The sequence below is a fragment of the Letharia columbiana genome (genome assembly GCF_014066305.1).
Source record: "Letharia columbiana isolate WasteWater2 chromosome Unknown Sc0000030_s1, whole genome shotgun sequence".
In the NCBI taxonomy this organism is placed as follows: Eukaryota; Fungi; Ascomycota; class Lecanoromycetes; order Lecanorales; family Parmeliaceae; genus Letharia; species Letharia columbiana.
In genome coordinates, this window is record NW_023501073.1 from 187,272 (window position 1) to 206,242 (window position 18,971).

Below are 18,971 nucleotides of genomic sequence, written 5' to 3' on the forward strand. Positions count from 1 at the left end.
GGGGGAGTGTCCGGATGTTCCAATTGATGTCGCCAACGGGCTTCCCAGGCCTGAGCCCCGTAGAACCACCCGTTGCACACATTGTTGAGATCGCCTAAATGATTCACAAGCTTAGAAAGGGAAATGGAGATATGATCATATGATACAAAACGTTCTACGGAGGTCTGCACCTGATAGCAGCCCTAACCCTACCTTAGCTACCTCACTCGCTAAAGCGGCCACGGCCGGACGTGTTTCCGAGTGAGTGGGGGCCATGTTTCTGTGCTGGTGTCGCCAAGCCGAGCGGGTGAGCAGTACACACTTCTCTCGTGGCATGATGTTGTTCTGGGCATGCATCAAACATGGCTAATGAGCCATCAGACCACGATGCCGCTCTATTGGCACGGTTGAATAACCTCAGGCACTCGAGCGTCTCCTTTGGCTCATCCAACAGTCTTTCGGCCCCAGCAGGTGTCAGTGAGCTCGACGACACTCCTGAAGATCTCATTACCCGCTTCGAAAGGCTACATGGCCAGAAATCTGTCGATAGTCATGAAAAGGCTCCATTGTTAAGTGCTACCACAGAAGAAGAAAGCAGACAACCTTCTCCCACGATCGAGGAACTTCTAGGCCAGCTGGCTCCAGAAGAGCAGTTCACTTTAAGTTCTACAGATCTTAAAGAAGCATACGAGCTTCTGGCTCCGGCAAAATGCGCGCTTCCTGACGAAGATGCCCCAAACAAAAACCCAGAGGGTAGAAGGTCTGCTGCAAGCCTGAGCAGAAGGCCGAGGGGATCTACAGAGGCTATCAAGCCTGAGCATGATGAAGAAGCTGAAGCAGAGGCCTCTCTTCAGCGCATCTTGGACGAGGTAGAGCTCGAACGGCAGCAAGAGGTTGTATCGACCGTCCCTTCATCCCAACCCGACAGGGTGCCCGCGTCCCCAGCTCCAGCGCCGCCAGACTCCTTTGCATCCCTAGTGTTTCCTACTATTCCTGATTTGCCACTGCCATCCATGAGCCTTCCCTCTGCGCCCACCGCAGCACCCTCCACGCGCAAGCCCATATCCAAATCACCTGGATTCTCCGATCAAGACATCGACTCTTGGTGCATCATCTGCTGTGCCAACGCGTCTGTCAAATGCTTCGGATGTGATGGTGATCTATACTGCTGGGGCTGCTGGAGGGAGGGACACGTTGGGGAAGGCGTGGGCTTGGAAGAAAAGAGCCATGTTTGGGAGCGAGCGGTGAAACGGAAAGGATAGGAGTCAGGCCGTTTCTACATCAGTCTGGCCAACGCTCGACAACCAAGTCTCTAGAAGCTAGAGGGTGCTCATGAGTCATGACGCGCCGGCGCATTCTTGGCCGTCAGCAGCATATGGCCATTTGCTGGCTCGTGCCTACATTGCTAGTCTCGCTTGCTAATTGAAGGTAGAGATTGGGCCGTATCTTTAATTTGGAACCCGCTCTTCAAAACTTTCCTGGTGGCCACTACGACTAGAGGTTCTGATCGGACAGACATTGCGCCTGTTGAAAAATCTGTAGCCTCAGGGCCAGTCAGCATGTTGTCGAATTTCGAAGACAGTTTTGTTGGCATCCTGTCTTGGCGGCTAGAAATTGTGCCATCTCTGACCACGCCAACTTCATGCCAAGACATAACTATTGAATCGACCTTGAATCTCATACCGAGCATGACTTTGCGTATAGGTATACAATCACTCGGTTCGCAAGATCAGCGTTTACGATGAAAGTCATCCTCCCCGCGAACTTCGTGATAAGCTGTCGACCCAACTACATTGGCTTCATTCGTATGGTACCCAATCCCTGCGAATATATATGAATGTGTCTTTGGCTCTAGAATCATAACAGAATGAAAGGGACCTCTCCTTTCCTCAGTCCGCAATGGTGGTAAACGGAGAGATCCAGGAACATGAAATTGACCAAAACCTGACGATTAAAACCTCCCTACATCCATTCAAGTCGGAACATTCCTTGCAACAAGTAACATCTGCGGGCATCCCGCCAGCGCCCGAAGCAGAATTTAAGCCGACAACAACAAGGTTGTATCTTGCATTCGGCACATTGGCAGTGATCACACTTATGGTGGCTCTGGATGGGACAAGCTTATCCGTTGCTCTGCCCGTAGGTTCCTTGCCCATACATCCCAGTCACTTGCGGTAATCAATGACTGACTTATATGTTCAGATCATGGCACGCGCCCTGAAGGGCACCGCGATCGAGGCTTTCTGGGCTGGTACATCTTTCCTTCTCTGCTCTACAATATTTCAGCCGAGTTTCGCCGAACTTTCTCACATCTTCGGACGAAACCCCTCGTCATGGTGGCTCTTGTATTCTTTCTCGTCGGCGCCATCGTTGCTGCGACGGCGAACGGGTTTGGACCCCTTCTTGTCGGCAGATCGCTCCAGGGTGTTGGAGGTGGCGGCCTCAATGCCCTTACCGAGATTCTGGTCACCGACTTGGTACCATTGAGGCAAAGAGGTCAATGGTTTGGAATCATTAGCGCAATGTGGAGTATAGGTTCTGTCACCAGTCCTATCGTTGGTGGCGCGTTTGCGCAAGCTGTGTCTTGGGTAGGGCCAACGCTTCATAATGATGCTTTGCCCTGAGCTGACTGGTGATTAGCGGTGGATCTTCTGGATCAATTTGCCATTTGTTGGGCTCGCTCTTGTCCTGGTGCCTCTTACTCTGGTGCTGGCTTTCAGAGTTAGCTCGCTCGCAGACAAGCTTAGGCAGGTGGATTGGATTGGATCGGTCCTCTTCATTGGGTCGACAACCAGTTTTCTGATTCCAATTACTTGGGGCGGTGTGTCATACGCCTGGGACTCCTGGCGGGTTCTGGCTCCACTGATCATCGGCATCGTCGGTCTGGCTGTCTTTGTTGTCTTCGAGGAATACGTCGCCAAAGAGCCGCTCATTAGGCTTGACGTCTTCAAGAACCGAACGGCGGCTGCAAGCTATTTTGAAACAACGTTACATGGCATGATCCTTTGGTGCATCCTCTATTATATGCCTCTCTACTACGAGGCCGTCAAAGGCGAGACACCCATTATTGCGGGTATAAGCCTTTTCCCGGCCACATTCACTGTGGCTCCCGCGGCCATGGTCACAGGAATTGTGATCTCTAAAAGTGGCCGCTACCGATGGGCTATTTGGTCTGGTTGGGCACTGACGACTCTTGGGACTGGTATACTCTACTTGCTTGACGTCAATACGACAAGAGTCCAGTGGGTTTTCCTTCAATCTCGTAAGCCGTTTGGGAATGGGCGTTCTCTTCCCCTCAAATGGCTTTCTCGATTCAAGCAGCCACTATAAACAAGGACCTCGCCTTCGCCGTCGCCCTGTTTTCATTCTTCCGTGCCTTCGGCCAAGCAATAGGCGTCGTTGTCGGTGGTGTGATCTTCCAAAACCAGCTCGAAAAGAAGCTCTTGACTTACCCGCTTCTCGCCCCAATGGCAGGTGTCTACTCAAGCGATGCTTCAGGCTTAGTGCAAATTATCAAGACGATGCAGCATGGACCCGCGAGAACGCAACTGATTCAGAGCTACGCTGATTCTTTGAAACTCGTGTGGATTGTGATGTGTGGTTTGGCAGGTATGGCTCTCCTGTCGAGCTTCTTGATAAAAGGGTTCGAGCTGGATCGTGCGTTGGAGACGGAGCAGGGGTTTCAGATTGAAAAGACGGCTGTCGACGAGGAGAAGTGAAGATGGATGGTGAAATTCAATTACTAGGCCGTTTTGGTGTCGCTGAGCATGATATCGAGGGCGCTGTTAGGTCTCAGGACTGGTATATATGTACAGAATATGTATAGAGATGATGTATAAATTTACCAGTACTCATCTAGGCATCTTCTGCGGAACGACCTATGAGTCAGTCTTCTGTGTTAGCACGCAGAGCACAACAGTTGATGAGCTGGCAAGCTGTCAGTAAACATGGTAGCCATGGAGACTGGCCTCCTCTACATTATAAACATCATTGAATATGGAAGCCCAAAAGATCTGACCACCCATGTATGAATAAGAGTCACCCAAAGAAAATGAAAATGTTTCGTCGGCAATCACATTGTTGCCCAGAAGAGATATTGGTCGATCATCGAAAAGTGTCGCCACTGCCGATGATGTGGCGGAGTTGATTACGAGGCGAGCGTGGTTACGTTTCTTGAGCCGCGCTGGAAGCGAGTCCCGCAAAGGGAACGTCATTGAAGATATCAGTTTTACCAGTCGGGCCTAGAAATAAGCAGACATTCTTGGAGCCTACACACCTTCTGAAATCAATGTCAGTGCTCATCGCATAATTCTTCGAAGCTCCCGTGCCCGTATCCCGGAGCAGGCGCAAACACAGCTGAACCGTGAAGCCCAAAGAAAACCACCATGGTATGAGGATTGCTCTCCGACTCTCCGACTTGCCCACTTTTAGGAATAGACTAATCCGGGGCTTCGATAGGCAGTAACAAAGCGCGCCGGCCGCAAGAAGGACACTAGCAATGCGCAGGCGGCCAGCAGCGGAGGGGGAAAGCCTCAAGTTCGAAAGGCCGCCTTTGAGAGCACCAAGAAGAAGGAGGTCGGAGTCTCGGATCTTACACTCATTAGCAAGATATCGAACGAGGCTATCAATGACAATCTGAAGAAACGCTTCGAGAATGCGGAAATCTACGTACGTTGGCTGGGCACACGGTTGGAAATGCAGGTGGGACGGCAGTGCTGATTTGGATCGCAGACTTACATTGGCCATGTGCTGGTATCCGTCAATCCCTTTCGAGACCGTGAGTTCCTCTGCACCTACAAGCAAAGGTGGTAAGCTGACAACCGATAGTCGGCATCTACACAGACTCGGTGTTGGATTCCTACAGAGCCAAGAACCGACTCGAGGTCCCTCCCCACGTCTTCGCAGTCGCCGAATCAGCCTACTACAACATGAATGCCTACAAAGACAACCAATGTGTCATCATTTCCGGGGAGTCAGGAGCAGGAAAAACAGAGGCGGCGAAACGGTTAATGCAATACATTGCCAACGTGTCTGGAGGCACCGATTCGTCGATACAACAGACTAAAGACATGGTCCTGGCTACGAATCCGCTACTCGAATCTTTCGGGAATGCGAAGACGTTGAGGAATAATAACTCGTCGCGATTTGGGAAATACCTGGAGTTACAATTCAATGCGCAGGGAGAACCGGTTGGGGCCAACATTACGAACTATTTGCTGGAGAAGACAAGAGTTGTCGGACAAATTACGAATGAACGAAACTTCCATATTTTCTACCAATTTACGAAGGCTGCATCTTCGAGTCATAGAGGTATGGTGCAGAGCTTAAAGGCAATTTTGCGCGGCTAACACGATGCACAGAGATCTTCGGGGTTCAACAACCCCAGTCATATTCCTATACCAGCCGATCGAAATGTTTTGACGTACAAGGAATAGACGACGGCATGGAATTCAAGGATACACTTAATGCTATGAAGGTCATTGGCTTATCGCAGGGCGAGCAAGATAATATTTTTCGAATGTTGGCTACCATCTTATGGATTGGGAATGTCACATTCCGGGAAGACGACAATGGAAACGCAATGATCACTGACCAGTCAGTGGTAGACTTTGTAGCATATCTGCTGGAGGTCGACGCTGCGCATGTCAATAAGGCTTTGACCCTACGAGTCGTTGAGACTAGTCGTGGAGGTCGCCGAGGGTCTGTCTATGAGGTGCCCCTGAACCCGACGCAGGCGACGGCCGTACGAGATGCCCTGGCAAAAGCCATCTACTTCAACCTCTTCGACTGGATCGTTGACAGAGTCAATGCGTCGCTCAAGGCACGTGGGTCTGTCGCAAATTCTGTGGGTATTCTGGATATATATGGATTTGAGATTTTCGAGAAAAACAGCTTTGAGCAGCTTTGCATCAACTACGTTAACGAAAAGCTTCAGCAAATCTTCATTCAGCTTACCCTCAAGACCGAGCAAGAGGAGTATGCAAGGGAGAAGATCCAATGGACACCAATCAATTACTTCGACAACAAGATCGTGTGCGAACTAATAGAGGAGAAACGACCGCCTGGCGTGTTTGCAGCCCTCAATGACGCCTGTGCAACCGCTCATGCCGATTCGGGAGCAGCAGATCAGACCTTCGTGCAGAGGTTGAATGCTTTATCATCAAATCCCCATTTCCAACCCAGGCAAGGGCAGTTCGTCATCAAGCACTATGCGGGTGATGTCAACTACGCTATCGAAGGTATGACTGACAAAAACAAAGATCAGCTATTGAAGGATCTGCTCAACCTTGTGGGCGAAAGCAGCAACAACTTTGTGCACTCGTTGTTCCCCCACCAAGTCAATCAAGATGACAAGCGTCGTCCGCCAACCGCAGGTGACAAGATCAAGTCTTCCGCAAACGACCTGGTGGCGACATTGATGAAGGCCTCTCCATCATATATCCGAACCATCAAACCCAACGACAATAAATCGCCTACCGAATACAATACTGGCAATGTCATGCATCAGATCAAGTACCTTGGTTTGCAAGAAAACGTCCGAATACGAAGAGCTGGCTTCGCTTATCGGCAGACATTCGACAAATTTGTCGAGCGATTCTACCTTCTCTCGCCTAAGACTTCCTACGCCGGTGACTACACGTGGACTGGTGATGCTCTCTCCGGAACGAAGCAGATTCTGAAGGATACGAGTATACCGCCCGAAGAGTACCAAATGGGTGTCACTAAGGCTTTCATCAAAACTCCCGAGACACTTTTCGCCCTCGAGCACATGCGAGATCGTTATTGGCACAACATGGCAATACGAATCCAAAGAGCATGGAGAAACTACCTGCGGTACCGCATCGAGTGTGCCATTCGCATCCAAAGATTCTGGCGGAGGATCAATGGCGGTGGTGAATACCAGCAACTGAGAGATTACGGCACCAGTCAAGTTCTCCAGGGGCGAAAAGAAAGGCGGCGATTCAGTTTGATCGGCTCCCGAAGATATCTTGGAGACTATCTCGGAGTTGCTAATAGTGGGGGCTTTGGTGAATTGATCCGAAAGTCTATCAACATTAGTGGTCAGTGTTCTCTCCAACAACACACATGTTGCAGGGCCTAACCTGCTTGATAGGCCATGAGAATGTCCTCTTTTCCTGTCGATGCGAGCTGCTTATAACCAAGTTTGGGAGGTCAAGTAAGCCGAGTCCTCGAAACCTGCTTCTCGTAAGTTGGATCATCTTCTCTGTCAGTAAGTCTGAACTGACGAGTCAAAGACCAGCAAAGCTGTTTACATCGTTGTATCGCAAATGTTGAACCGGCAGTTATCAATCTCCTCCGAGCGGACGATACCTTTGGGTGCTATCAAGTTCGTCAGCACATCCAAGCTAAAGGATGATTGGTTCTCGCTAGGTGTCAGCTCGCCGCAAGAGCCAGATCCTTTGATTAGTTGTGTATTCAAGACGGAGTTTTTCACACACTTGAAAAGGATCATGCCTGGGGGCCTGAACCTCAAGATTGCTGAGTCAATTGAATACAACAAGAAGCCAGGGAAGCCGTCGGTAGTCAAGGTTGTCAAAGACCCGACAGTATCAAGAGACGACCTTTACAAAAGTGGTACTATTCATACCGGCCAAGGCGAACCCCCAAACTCGATTTCAAAACGAACGCCAAAAGGAAAGCCAAAAGCGGGGAAGCCCATCACTCAAGGGAAGCTATTGCGGCCAGGTGGTCCTGGTGGTGGGCCTTCGAAGCTGGCATCTCGGCCTGCTGCAGCACGACCCGTGCCTCAGCCCATGCCATCCCAGCCATCACAATCCAGAACTACACCCGCTCAGACACCATCTGTACGATCTTTACCTCAACCTACTACCGCTCAGCCAAGAGCTGTTCCACAACCATTAGCTGCGGTTAACGGTCTCAGCCATGGTAGAAGCGACTCAGCAGGTCGAGCACCGCCTCCACCACCACCTGCTGCTCCTCCAGCTGTCAGGAAGGATACCTACAAATCTCTCTACGAGTTTTCAGGCCAAAGTCAGAACGAGCTCCACCACCTTACGCAAGACGAGACTATAGAAGTTGTACAGAAAGCAGACAACGGTTTGTTCCTGTCACTCACTGAATCCATCTCATACACTAATTATCCTAACAGGCTGGTGGCTCGCCAAAAAGCTTGACGGCTCCTCTCAAGGCTGGGTCCCCTCTGCCTACCTCACACAAGACACCCCCAAACCCATCCCTCCCCCAGCTCCACCTCAGCCTGTCGCCCGCGCGGTTCCCGCGCCGCCTCCCTCTGCACCCACAAACGGCATCAACGGCACCGCCTCCCGCGCTCCTGCCGTCAAAGCGAAACCAACGCCTCCTGCGCCGCCGAAACGACCTGGAGGCGGCAAAAAGCCAGCTCCGCCGCCCGCGCCCAGAGATAGCGCTGTGAGTATGGGGACAAGTAGTGGCGGGAGTGGGGGGAATACGCCGGAGAAGGCGGATAGTGGCAGGGCGCCGAGTTTGGCAGGGGGTTTGGCGGAGGCGTTGAGGGCGAGGCAGATGAGTATGCAGGGACGGAAAGAGGAGGATGACGACTGGTAGATGTGAAAGACGAAGCCGCAAGAGCTATTCAGATGGCGTAACGAAGACGAGTCCGGCGTTGATGACAGCACTAGAATATGAGGCTCCAGCGTCTTCATGCTTTTTAGGTACGAAAAGCCTCAGACTTACTCACATCAACACCCTCACCCCCCATCCAAACCCCCTTGCCCCCCCACAATCCTCCCCCTGCCCACCTCCACGCCCTCCCACAAGACCCGAAACCGCGTCCCTCGAAACCCACTCCCCTGCAACCAATCCCTCAGCGCACCCGGCACCTCCCACTCCATCAGCCACGTCATCTCCTCCCCAGGCTCAACGACCAACTCCACATGCCCTTGCGCGTAGTACTCCTCCGCTCTCATGCGCAAATCGCCGAATTTGCGCGCGATGTTGCGGCCGGCTTCGTTCAAGGCTTCGTTGCAGAGGGTTTCGGCTTCGGCTTTGGGGATCGGAGGCGTGGGGTCGTAGAAGAGGAGGTGGAGGGGTGAGCGAAGCAAGGTGAGAGAGGGAGGAGGAGGAGGGGATGTTGTGCTACGGTGGGGCGGTGTCAGTGTTTGCATTCCAACAAACAACATAGGTAGCGGTGGGATAAGGGAGAAGAGCCGGGCTCACTGACTTGTAGGAATTAGGAAGCGGCGATGATAAGTCGCGTCCTGCGCCGACGTCCTCACTTGCCAGCGGTGATGCTTTTGGAAGCGGTGGCGGTGCTGCGACTGCACAAGTCCACAGCAGCTGGATGTAGATCGTGAGGCATAATGTCTCGAGCCTCTTTGGAGTCATCGTTGTCAATCAATACCAGAGGACATCGATTGGCTTCATGGCACAACGGTTGCGGCAAACGCTCCTAGGGGTCGACACGTCTGTTGGGCGCTTCGCCGGTCAGTCGCTCTTGGAGGCGCATGTCGCCCACGCGATTGGCCGCTCCGATCAAAGCACTGTGCCGACGTATTTGCAGCCTCTCGATGGCTCCTGCTCTCTGCTCGAAGAAGGTCACGAGCAGCCTGTTATGTTAGTGACGATACCAGTGTCGTGCCCAGAGCAACCGTGTGGGCAAACCACGTCCCAGGAACCCCGGAATGTAATTCAATTCCGCTCTCCATCTTCCCCGGACCCAGCAGATCCGTCACTTGTGAGCTCACGTCGCGCGACGGCTGCGGGAACCATGGGCCGCGCATCCTGATCTGTCTTACCCTCAAGTACGAACAACGGGTGCCGGGCGCCAGATCTTTCTTGCTCCCCACGCTCTCTTCGACTTCTTCTAGAGAAGGGAAGAAGCGCAGCGACGATGATTATGATGATCAGCACGCCGGGTGCGGCTCCGACGTCTATGCCAGCTTTGGCGCCGGTGCTGAGACCGGAGAATGGAGGAGCGGTAGAGGGCGGTAGAGACGTCGTATGACGTTGATGAAGTCATAGATGATGCGGTGATCGAGGGAGCCGTTGTAGTTGAAATGGACGGCAAAGAATATAGGCCGAGGTAGAAAGGCGTTGAGTTGCGGTGGCGTCAGAAGGGGCAAGAGTCCTGACGACGATTCCAGCTGCAGGCTCTGAATCTGTTTAGTCCAGTATTACCGATTTGATCGCCCAAAGACGGTGAGGAAGACGTCGAAGGAAATACATAACTGATTGATTGAGTAAAAAAGCACTTGTAGGTTCTCAATGTGTGATGTTAGTTCAAAGGACAAGGTAGCGACGGGCCACGGCAGTGATGAGGAAAAAAATCCCCTTAGGAATCGCCAGAGTACCGATATCCATGGATTATATGTAACGCCCCAAACATCTCTTACCCCTTTATGAGGCCCCATGACAAGTATCTATTCCGACGTAGCACAGCCTCTACTCAAAGGGTAGACACCAGTCCAGATGTCGCACCTGTGCAGAATCCATGCTGCATTGATGTAACCGTGGTTCCAAACGGAGTACACCGATCATCGTTTAATAATCCCCTCGCAATCACCCGCCTTGTGTACGTACGTGCTGTTGCATGTTGCCGCCCCAGCAATTGAGCAGAAAGTGTCACATTGACGCGGCAACACCTTTGAACGGAACTGCTTCGCTGGACAAGGGAGCTGCGGTTTGCAAAGCGGAATGGATTCTTGTTCTAAGTAAAGTACACGGTTGAATGAGTAGACATCTGAATAGACATCGTAAAGACTCTCTCTATGAAAGGTGCTGAAATGATTGCGAATGCTCGTGGGATGATGAATCGATAAACTCTACCTTGCTGCTGTCGCCTCGGCTCAGCATATTTCCAAGCACCAAATGATTCTCTAGACGCCACAACACCTTGTTCAATGCTTGTTCGCTTGCTCAAATACCACCCATAACCTCATCACCATCATCAGCTCCGTCCAGTCCACCTTCCGGTCGAGGCTCAGCAGCAGGTCCAACCTGGATCCAGCGTTTGAAGTCTTCGGTCTCTTTGTCGAGCTCGATACCGGATTTGTCCTTGATGAAGGTTCCCTTCTCCCCGAACATCGCGGTGAATCTCTCCTTCCTCTCCTTGATCACCTCTCCATACGCTCCTAGTCCTCGCTTTCTGACGGTATTGTTGTGCACCCACCAGTCGGATGTGTACTCTTCGTACAGCAACTTGTACGCACGAGGAGAATTTGGAGGATGCGCTGGTGGCTGGATCGTAATGACTAGACCGTCCTGGTTCCACTGTGGGACGCCGTACGTATTATTGTACTCTTCTTCATCCGCTAGCATTGGGGGCAGATTGCGCTTTAGAAAGGGCAGCTGTATATCCGAGAGTTTGACCCCTTCGGTCTGATCGCGCATGGAAAAGGTGGATATGTAGTATGACCATCGCTGGTGGACGGCGAGTTCATCGGTTTGGTACGTCTTCTCTTCTCTTTTGAAGAGTGAGATGATCACCTGCTTTGATACACGATTCTAGACAAGACATTAACAGGATCCTGAGTTCGAGGAGGAAGAAAATACTTACGTAGCGGATGCGAAATATATCACTCTCTCTTACATACCCCTGGACTCGCTTTCGATAGGTCAACTCCGTATTGTGAGTCGTTTCGTCCTCCTTGCGATCCTTGTAGAAGAGATTGATGATGTCAAGACTCTTGTCCTTATTGTCGCTTACGAGAATCAGAAGTGCGAATCTGAGGAGTGCAGCTAGCAGCTTATCGAAGGCGTATAATTGCCAGCCGCTCTCTATATAGTAACGGCGCAATGTCTCTTCAAGTTGAGAAAGATCCAGCTCGGACTTCACAACTTCCTCAATCATACTGACCGTCTGGCGGTAGTAGCTTGCTGAAGGACCAACATCGGCGAAGAATTCGCTTGGTGTCTTTTCAATCAATCGCAGATCGTTGGCAGCTTTGGCCATATTCGCCCGCTGGACATCTGTGTGCACATGCTTCTCACTGAGCTTGAGGTTCAATAACCTCTGATACAAAGTCTCGAACGTTCTGAAGAAGCAATATATGTTGAGATTTGCGTAGAGGTTGAAGTCGTCACGTTTGTAAGGCACGTTGTAGTCTTTCGATTTATCGCCAGTGGAGGGGACATTCAACCAGCGAAATTCGCTTTCGTCCACGCGAGCAGGTCTGTCTGTCGGTGTACCCGTTGATGCTGGGGTATCCTCGTCATTAGAGACATCGGGTGTAGTCTCTTTGCTCTCTAGAACGCTTTCTTCCTTCTGACCAGGTCGACCACGCTCGAGAACTCCCCGCAAGAGATTTGACTTTCTTCCATTGGCGACTTTTCGACTCCGTGCGATCCCTGGGTCTTCGTTCGTGCCAGTCTCATCGTCGACCTCTTCATTCGATGGTGTCGCATCGTAGATGTCACTCATCCTGGCCTGGAAAGAATCACGGTCGATGTCCAGGAATGTTGGAATAAAGGTCTTGATGAATGTCTCAAGCCTCGTCTTATCCGTTTCATTGGTGACAGGACCGAATTGAAGCTGGGTTAGAATAAGATGACAAGCATCGTGGACCACATCGAGATCTTCGAAGCCAAACTTGAATTGGTGATTTGGCACGGAGTTCCAAGGCGCAATGCGCTGGCGTCGCTGCTCTTCCCATTTGACATGAATCTCGGTTTGAAGACTTTTGGGCTGGAATTGACGTTTGTCCGCAGTCTTCATAATGATACTCTGGTGGTCCAGGCTCCTCCAGAATAATTTGTTTGTCTGCTCTCGCCAGACCTTCTCCCACTCCCGCTGGCTTGCCTTCCATTCTTCACACTTCATCTTAAGCCTCCCAAGAAGTACCGGAACAACAGCTTCTGGTCTCTTAAACATGTCGTGGATGACTCTGCATCCACGTTCTCTGTCGTAAATCTTCTTGATAACACGCTGATATATTGTCTCGCTTTGCCCACCAATACCAGGAGGTAGACGAAATGTAGATCTCTCATCGGGAGTCATCATATTCAGCTGCTGTGCTATTGGCTCCAATAATTGAATTGTTCTGGAACAGGCTTCGATGTTGATGTCATAGTCATGACGCTCCTCTTCGATACGGTGCAAAGATTCTTCGAATACATTCTTGCGATGTGCGATGAAACCTGAATCTTCTGAGGCCCAAGTAGGATGAGACACCCATTCATCATTGAGTACTTGTTGACACATCTCATCTCGTCCGCTGCAGACCCGCAAGCGTTCTCGTTTGGGAAGCATTCGATAGCTGGGGCCTAGACCGCGGCAGTTGCTCAGAACGACTTTGTCGCCCGGAATCTTGGGTCGGTTTTCGATGATCTCGTCGCGTCCGTCGTACTGAACGAAATTCTTGAAATAGTTCATCAAATCGACATTGCCGCCAATGAAACCGTGAACTTTGTGTACGAGGGTATTCTTGTTGACGAGGTCTTGCGTAAAAAGGTTGCAAAGCTTGAGGAATTCGTTGTACGTCTTTTTGTCGGCAATGAACTTCCTGACACGGTCAAAGAAGCCGATTTGGTCAATAATATCACCAAGGTCTTTAGAAGGAGGCATGGCTGTGGGAAGGCTCGGGACAAGCGTTGGCGACGCAGGAGGTATCTCCGGTACTGTAGGTTTGGCTTGGTCGAACTTGGCGCGCTGTACACAGTTGGTGGTCAGTTGTGGAGGCGTTTTTCGACGTTCGTAGGGTAAGAAAGCATCGTTGAAAAGAAGAGCCATGAGGCCTATGACAAGCGCGTCGCTTGGGTAACGCAAAGGGAATAGTGGAATATTTGGATGCAGAGGGTGTGAAGGCTGTCGGTGGGTGAACTTCCAAGATTCGAAGATGCTTGTAGAATGTTGGAAGCTGCAAATGAGTTGCGTTATGTGCAGTACCCTTTCACATTGCGGAGTAATAATTGTGTTGGCCGACGTCACAAGAAAAGAGGAGGCTGGTGTTTTTCGTAACAACAACATTCAGTCACTCACCTTATTTGCATTTCCTCGCGCACCGTTCCTGTTGTTCAGCCCACTGGGCCCCGCTCCGGCATCGACAGCGGCGGCTCCGCCAGTCATTTGGGATCCCGGTCCTCCGCGTCGCTTTTTGTTTTCCTTAGTCGCTGATGGAGGTGCGAAATTGCCAACCGGCGGCATCTTGATGTCCGGTCTTGGCGTCTGTACTTGAGCCTGTTGGACTCCAGCGCCATACCCTGAATCACCACGAACATTACTGAGCATGGCTGCGTCTTCGGAGGCTTGCTTCGCAGCTGCTTGCGCTTTTGCTTGTGCTGCTGACTCCGGAAGGAATTGTTTGAAGTCTTCCAGAAGATCTGGAGCCGAGCTGAACAACTGGGTTACTTGTGCGTACACGTCCTGGATCGGCTTGGACTCCCTTTGATATGTCTGAAGAATCTCTAAAAATTGCTTGTAAATTTCAGGTTGTGTGGCAAAGCGATTCTGTCATCCATCATCAGTCAGCTACTCTTCGTGCTGGTCGGGTTCATCACGCGCTTACCTTGATTTTGTTGACATATCCAATAGCGTGATTGAATTCAACAGGGCCTCTCTTTTCCAACCCTAGCTGGCTGCTCGAATTCAATGCTGCGACGTTCAATCCAACAGCAGCCTGACCAAGACTAGTCACTTGACCTCCGCCGGGAGAGATCTGGGCCATCGGATGTCTCCCTTGGGCCCCATTTGTCGCAACGGCCGTCACCGCGTTCGACAAGTGGGATACTCCCCGTTGTTCTTGCTGATGTGCTATCAGTGCGGCCTCTCCTTGGTCATCTCCTACATAGGTCGCCCCGGTTTCGCTGCCCATATTGGTCTGACTAGCGAACAAAGGGTGTCCTCCAGAACGCGCATTAGTAAGTGTTGTACCTAGGCCATCTTCTTCATGTTGTGGAGCCAGCCATTCGCCGTTTGCCTGCGCACCATCTGCATAGATTGTCTGTCGTGGGTTCTCTATTATTGAAGCACCATTGGGTACCCCGTTGACACGGTTCTGGACAGACGGCATCTGGGACACTGTGGTCCCCATTGGAGTCGTCACTCGAATCGCGTTAGGGTCGTCTCTCGTTCCACATTCTATTCTATACCCAGGGGGTAAGAATGTGTTGAAGCCTTGTATCAGCTCCGGATGACCGGCGAACAATGACGACACTCGATCAATCACGCCCGGTGTATCAATCGCTTGGCTCTTGAAGTCTTTCATGATATCCAGGAACTGGTTATACACGTCAGGCTGATGTACAAACCGGACTTTGACCTGATCCAGGTAGCTCAATGCATCGTTCAAAATGGGCTGCTGCCCTTGCGACAAGGCACCGATTCCCGTAGGCAGCTGCTGAGGAGTCGCAGCATTACTGAAGCCCAGCAACTGCTGAGGAGGAAGACCCTGCGCCACTTGCTGAACGAAGGGTCTCAAAGAGTTGTCGTTCTGTGCTTGCACTCCGTTGCCAAACACGTTACCTGGTCCACTTGGAGCTCCTAACGCAGCTAGAGGTTGAGATGTTGCTGCACCTACGCCAGGGTGTTGGTCGTTCAATATGCCATTTGGCCCGTGCAAAGTTGCTGGGACTCTTGAAGCCACAGGCTGTTGGATAGGGATGGCGCCAGTATGATTCTCGCGGGGCGATTGATGTTGTTCACGCTGTTGTTGCTCCCGTTGTTGCAGCTGTTCACGTTGTAATTGCTCGCGCTGTTGCTGCTCACGTTGTTGCTGGTGTAACATCTCAGTTTCCTGGTCGTATCGCCGCTGTGCTATCTCTTGCTGTATCTGTTGCTCCGTGTGCCGTTCCCTCTCGATGTCTCTTTCCATAGCCATAGCCGCTTGAGGAGACTGTTGCTGTTGCAGTGAGGGACCCAGCGTGGGCAATGCATAACCGGGAACTTGGACTGAGTGGTGTTGTATGCCTGGAGGTGATTGCTGCTGCTGTGGAGCAGGTGGTCCACGAGCAGACTGTATGATCACCGCTGGAGGAATGCCTTGAGGGTTTGGAAGACTGTGACCGTTTGACTGACCCGAATAGAATGGCCCTGAAAGGATTTTGTCAGAAATATTTCAACACCCCAAATATGAACCGGAGTGCTTCCTGCATAAGGTGGACGTACCAGACTGTTGTAAGAGAGATGACCCATTCATCTGTGGTGCAGGAGCTTGATGCATGGTCTGAGGTTGACTTGGTCTGATGATAACACGATTAGCAGAAAATTTCACCCATAAGATAAAGGTGCCGAGACGATCTACGCTGCGGTTGTGAAAATTTTCATCCACAAAATGATGGGTGCCGAGAAGATCTACGCTGCGGTTGTGAAGCTGGCGGCCAGTATAAGGAGTGAACTCACCCAAAGGTCGCAGTCTGTCTTTGCTGCCCTATTGCATGTTCATTGTTTGCTGGAAGCGCCCCACCTCCTGGCGCCGGTGGCCAGCCGTTGCCATTTTGTGGGTTCATCTCATGGACCGGAGAAGACTGCAATGGTAGGAGACCACGTTGTCAGCGACTTTCAGTCTGCATCTTGGTTTTGCTGCTTAACATAGCTGGCATACCTGTAAAGAGATATATCTGGCTGCTATCCAACGAGACTAGGATTCACATATGGTGTGAACAGAATGTGCAGGAGATCGGAGAGACTTCGTGCTCCAGATTTGCGCTCTCCACGTGCGCTTTGGACCGCGATTTTGAGTTCTTTCAACTCAGAGGGAAGATCCAGGATCTGGAATATGAATGCCGCATAAGAGCCTCAAGAGTGAGTATCAAGGTGCAAGGGAAATAGCAGGAGAAACGGGTTTGGAGAAGGAATGGTGGAGAGAATGTTGGCGCACTGGTGATGCTGCTGGAGAAAGCTTGCAGGGGGCGTCACCGATCGGCATTAAGCTGTCACGTTGATCCCGCCGCTAAATCTTTCTTTATTGGAGAAGGGCGTTTTAAGCTTTCCATATTCATTCAAGATAATTATTCACATAATCAGTAGAGCAAATACTACATACGAACAGAAAATGAAGCCATTGTCGGAATTCGTTTATTCTCTAGATACGTGAGAATTGGTTCCCCCACTGCTGACAGAAGTCCTTCCTGCCCCAAAGACGCATAAGGGGAAAGGCCATGACAAAACTCCACGATCACGCAGAGTAAACAAAGCTGCAAGAGTGCCCCTGGACGGCAACCTGCGCTCAAGAAGAATGCTGCGCATCAGATCACCCATGCCCAAGCCTGAATATCGCCCATGTCCTATGCAAATTGCCATTCCAAGGCATCAAATCTTTAAAACGTGTAGGATCTCCGCGTCCTCTCCTTCATGACGCGTAATTTAGACAACCCTTGATGATCCACTGCAAGTCTGCCAGTCAGAAATTTCCTTTAAGTTGAGAACGTGAGTCATGAGACAGTTGCGGGAGTCCATGTACTCTCGTAACGTATCTTGCGACTCAAATGAGATCATGGATTAGGATATGAAAGGCCGGGGAAGTTGCTTACAACCTCTCCATTCGAAACCCTACTTGCTATGCTTGAGACTTCGACATTGCCCGGTTGGACCTGAATCACATTAGCGAACATGTTCACATATGAAGATTGCAGAGAGGCAGCAAGAAGCCAAAGTCCAGGCAGGTGATCGGGTATTGTGCCACATGTGGGGGATATAGCAAAGGAGGAGACAATCAACTAATGGAGAAGCGAATGCAAAGCGTTGGTTGGATGCCGTTGCGAAGAACGAGAAAATAGGAAAGGGTTCTGGGTTGACAAACACACCATTTTCTTCCCCTCCTTCTCCTCCCACCATAGCTTTCCTCCGCCCATCGAGCCCACCTTTTCGCCCTCCTTCCATGGGCTGACGGGGACAATATGCGCCTCGACAAACCTCCTCAAATTCCTATGTGCCCTATCCTCCCCACTCTGTCCTTCATACGCCTTCGCACCCAGCTCGTTGTAGTCCTCAGGATCCTCCCACGGCTTCCGAGGAAGCTTCTGTAACTCTGAGTTGAGAGGCGCCAGCACTGTAGTATTCTGATCTTCGGCATTCAAGCGCTTGGAGATGTTGTCTATATCTCGAGTGAATCCGGCGAAAATACTGATGACACGCTCTTTGCCTATGACATCCGAGATGCTAAGGTCTCCTGAGCCGCCGGATGAACCATCTTTGTCTTTGTCGATCGATGGGGGAAAGAGAATATTGGGGATGTTCATGATGGGGGATTGTCCCTTTTGAGAGGCAGGCTTTGTGGGGGAGTTGCCTGTACGGAAGAGGTCTGGTAGGACAATAAGCTGGCACGCAGCCGTTGATACCTGGAGACTGAGAGTGAGTAATACCAAAGAGGCTGAGAACTTCATATTGTGATCTCTCAAATGTTATAAATTCTCGAAGGCAGCTGGCTGTTGAACTGCCAAGGCGATGACGCTGGATCGCGCTAGTCGTTACAAACGTTTGCGCTATAGAGCTTGGCATTCGTCTCTCAAGCTTGCAGCGTGAGCAACAGATGAGTCAAGATCCTTACGACCAATCGCGATGAGAATATTGAAGATGCAATTCAGAGCAGAATCTCAGTGGCGTTGCATCAGGGATTGAACATTAGAAAGAAAATATGGGAAAGCTTCGTGAAGAAGGCGGCGACAGCAATGGCCGAGAAAATTACACATCCGCTGATCTCGATTGACCACCCTGAAAAGAAGTGAATGGCCGCCAGCTTTGTTATCCAACGAATATATCTAAAGCGACGCTGACCGATCCTTAATCTGGATCAAGAACGTGATAGCTACAGTTTATAACCTCGCGTTGGATGTAATGGTACCATTTGTCGCGCTCGCAATTTCAAACCGTAATCCGCCTTTACAGCAGCGCGGCTCCGATGGCGAACGAAGCATCGTACTTGTAGCATCGTTACCATAACCCACCCTCACGCGACCAAAAAGAAACACTGGCGCGGCCTATTTGCATGTTCCGCAGTATATCAATGCGAGTGAGAACTTCATCCGCAAAGTCAACGACAGAAGCATCATCAGAGTCAAATGGAGCCCCTGTGAGCCAATTTTGAGAGGAGTGTGAAGTA

At 50.9% G+C, this 18,971-nt stretch overlaps 8 protein-coding genes across 8 annotated transcripts; 3 read left to right on the plus strand and 5 right to left on the minus strand.

The window, feature by feature from the left end:
- Positions 1-341: 341 nt before the first annotated feature.
- Positions 342-1,241, plus strand: HO173_008339 (uncharacterized protein; the record flags this gene model as incomplete). Its single annotated transcript, XM_037310239.1, has 1 exon — positions 342-1,241. The coding sequence occupies one exon, from the start codon at positions 342-344 to the stop codon at positions 1,239-1,241; it is 900 nt and encodes a 299-aa protein (XP_037162825.1).
- A 1,071-nt stretch (positions 1,242-2,312) lies between these two features.
- On the plus strand, positions 2,313-3,309 carry HO173_008340 (uncharacterized protein; the record flags this gene model as incomplete). Its single annotated transcript, XM_037310240.1, has 2 exons — positions 2,313-2,567; positions 2,620-3,309. The coding sequence occupies 2 exons, from the start codon at positions 2,313-2,315 to the stop codon at positions 3,307-3,309; spliced, it is 945 nt and encodes a 314-aa protein (XP_037162826.1).
- Positions 3,310-4,364: 1,055 nt separating this feature from the next.
- HO173_008341 (uncharacterized protein) lies at positions 4,365-8,544 on the plus strand (the record flags this gene model as incomplete). The annotated part of the gene is made up of 8 exons (XM_037310241.1): positions 4,365-4,367; positions 4,438-4,647; positions 4,711-4,756; positions 4,807-5,289; positions 5,340-7,040; positions 7,094-7,185; positions 7,236-8,058; positions 8,111-8,544. 8 exons carry the CDS (start codon positions 4,365-4,367, stop codon positions 8,542-8,544), a joined length of 3,792 nt encoding a protein of 1,263 aa, XP_037162827.1.
- A 143-nt stretch (positions 8,545-8,687) lies between these two features.
- On the minus strand, positions 8,688-9,324 carry HO173_008342 (uncharacterized protein; the record flags this gene model as incomplete). Its single annotated transcript, XM_037310242.1, has 2 exons — positions 8,688-9,075; positions 9,161-9,324. 2 exons carry the CDS (start codon positions 9,322-9,324, stop codon positions 8,688-8,690), a joined length of 552 nt encoding a protein of 183 aa, XP_037162828.1.
- Positions 9,325-9,388: 64 nt separating this feature from the next.
- HO173_008343 (uncharacterized protein) lies at positions 9,389-9,719 on the minus strand (the record flags this gene model as incomplete). Its single annotated transcript, XM_037310243.1, has 2 exons — positions 9,389-9,545; positions 9,601-9,719. 2 exons carry the CDS (start codon positions 9,717-9,719, stop codon positions 9,389-9,391), a joined length of 276 nt encoding a protein of 91 aa, XP_037162829.1.
- A 150-nt stretch (positions 9,720-9,869) lies between these two features.
- On the minus strand, positions 9,870-10,349 carry HO173_008344 (uncharacterized protein; the record flags this gene model as incomplete). Its single annotated transcript, XM_037310244.1, has 2 exons — positions 9,870-10,091; positions 10,332-10,349. 2 exons carry the CDS (start codon positions 10,347-10,349, stop codon positions 9,870-9,872), a joined length of 240 nt encoding a protein of 79 aa, XP_037162830.1.
- A 505-nt stretch (positions 10,350-10,854) lies between these two features.
- HO173_008345 (uncharacterized protein) lies at positions 10,855-16,380 on the minus strand (the record flags this gene model as incomplete). Its single annotated transcript, XM_037310245.1, has 6 exons — positions 10,855-11,442; positions 11,495-13,585; positions 13,916-14,383; positions 14,442-15,964; positions 16,040-16,113; positions 16,274-16,380. The coding sequence occupies 6 exons, from the start codon at positions 16,378-16,380 to the stop codon at positions 10,855-10,857; spliced, it is 4,851 nt and encodes a 1,616-aa protein (XP_037162831.1).
- An 842-nt stretch (positions 16,381-17,222) lies between these two features.
- HO173_008346 (uncharacterized protein) lies at positions 17,223-18,111 on the minus strand (the record flags this gene model as incomplete). Its single annotated transcript, XM_037310246.1, has 3 exons — positions 17,223-17,258; positions 17,404-17,463; positions 17,677-18,111. The coding sequence occupies 3 exons, from the start codon at positions 18,109-18,111 to the stop codon at positions 17,223-17,225; spliced, it is 531 nt and encodes a 176-aa protein (XP_037162832.1).
- Positions 18,112-18,971: the final 860 nt, after the last annotated feature.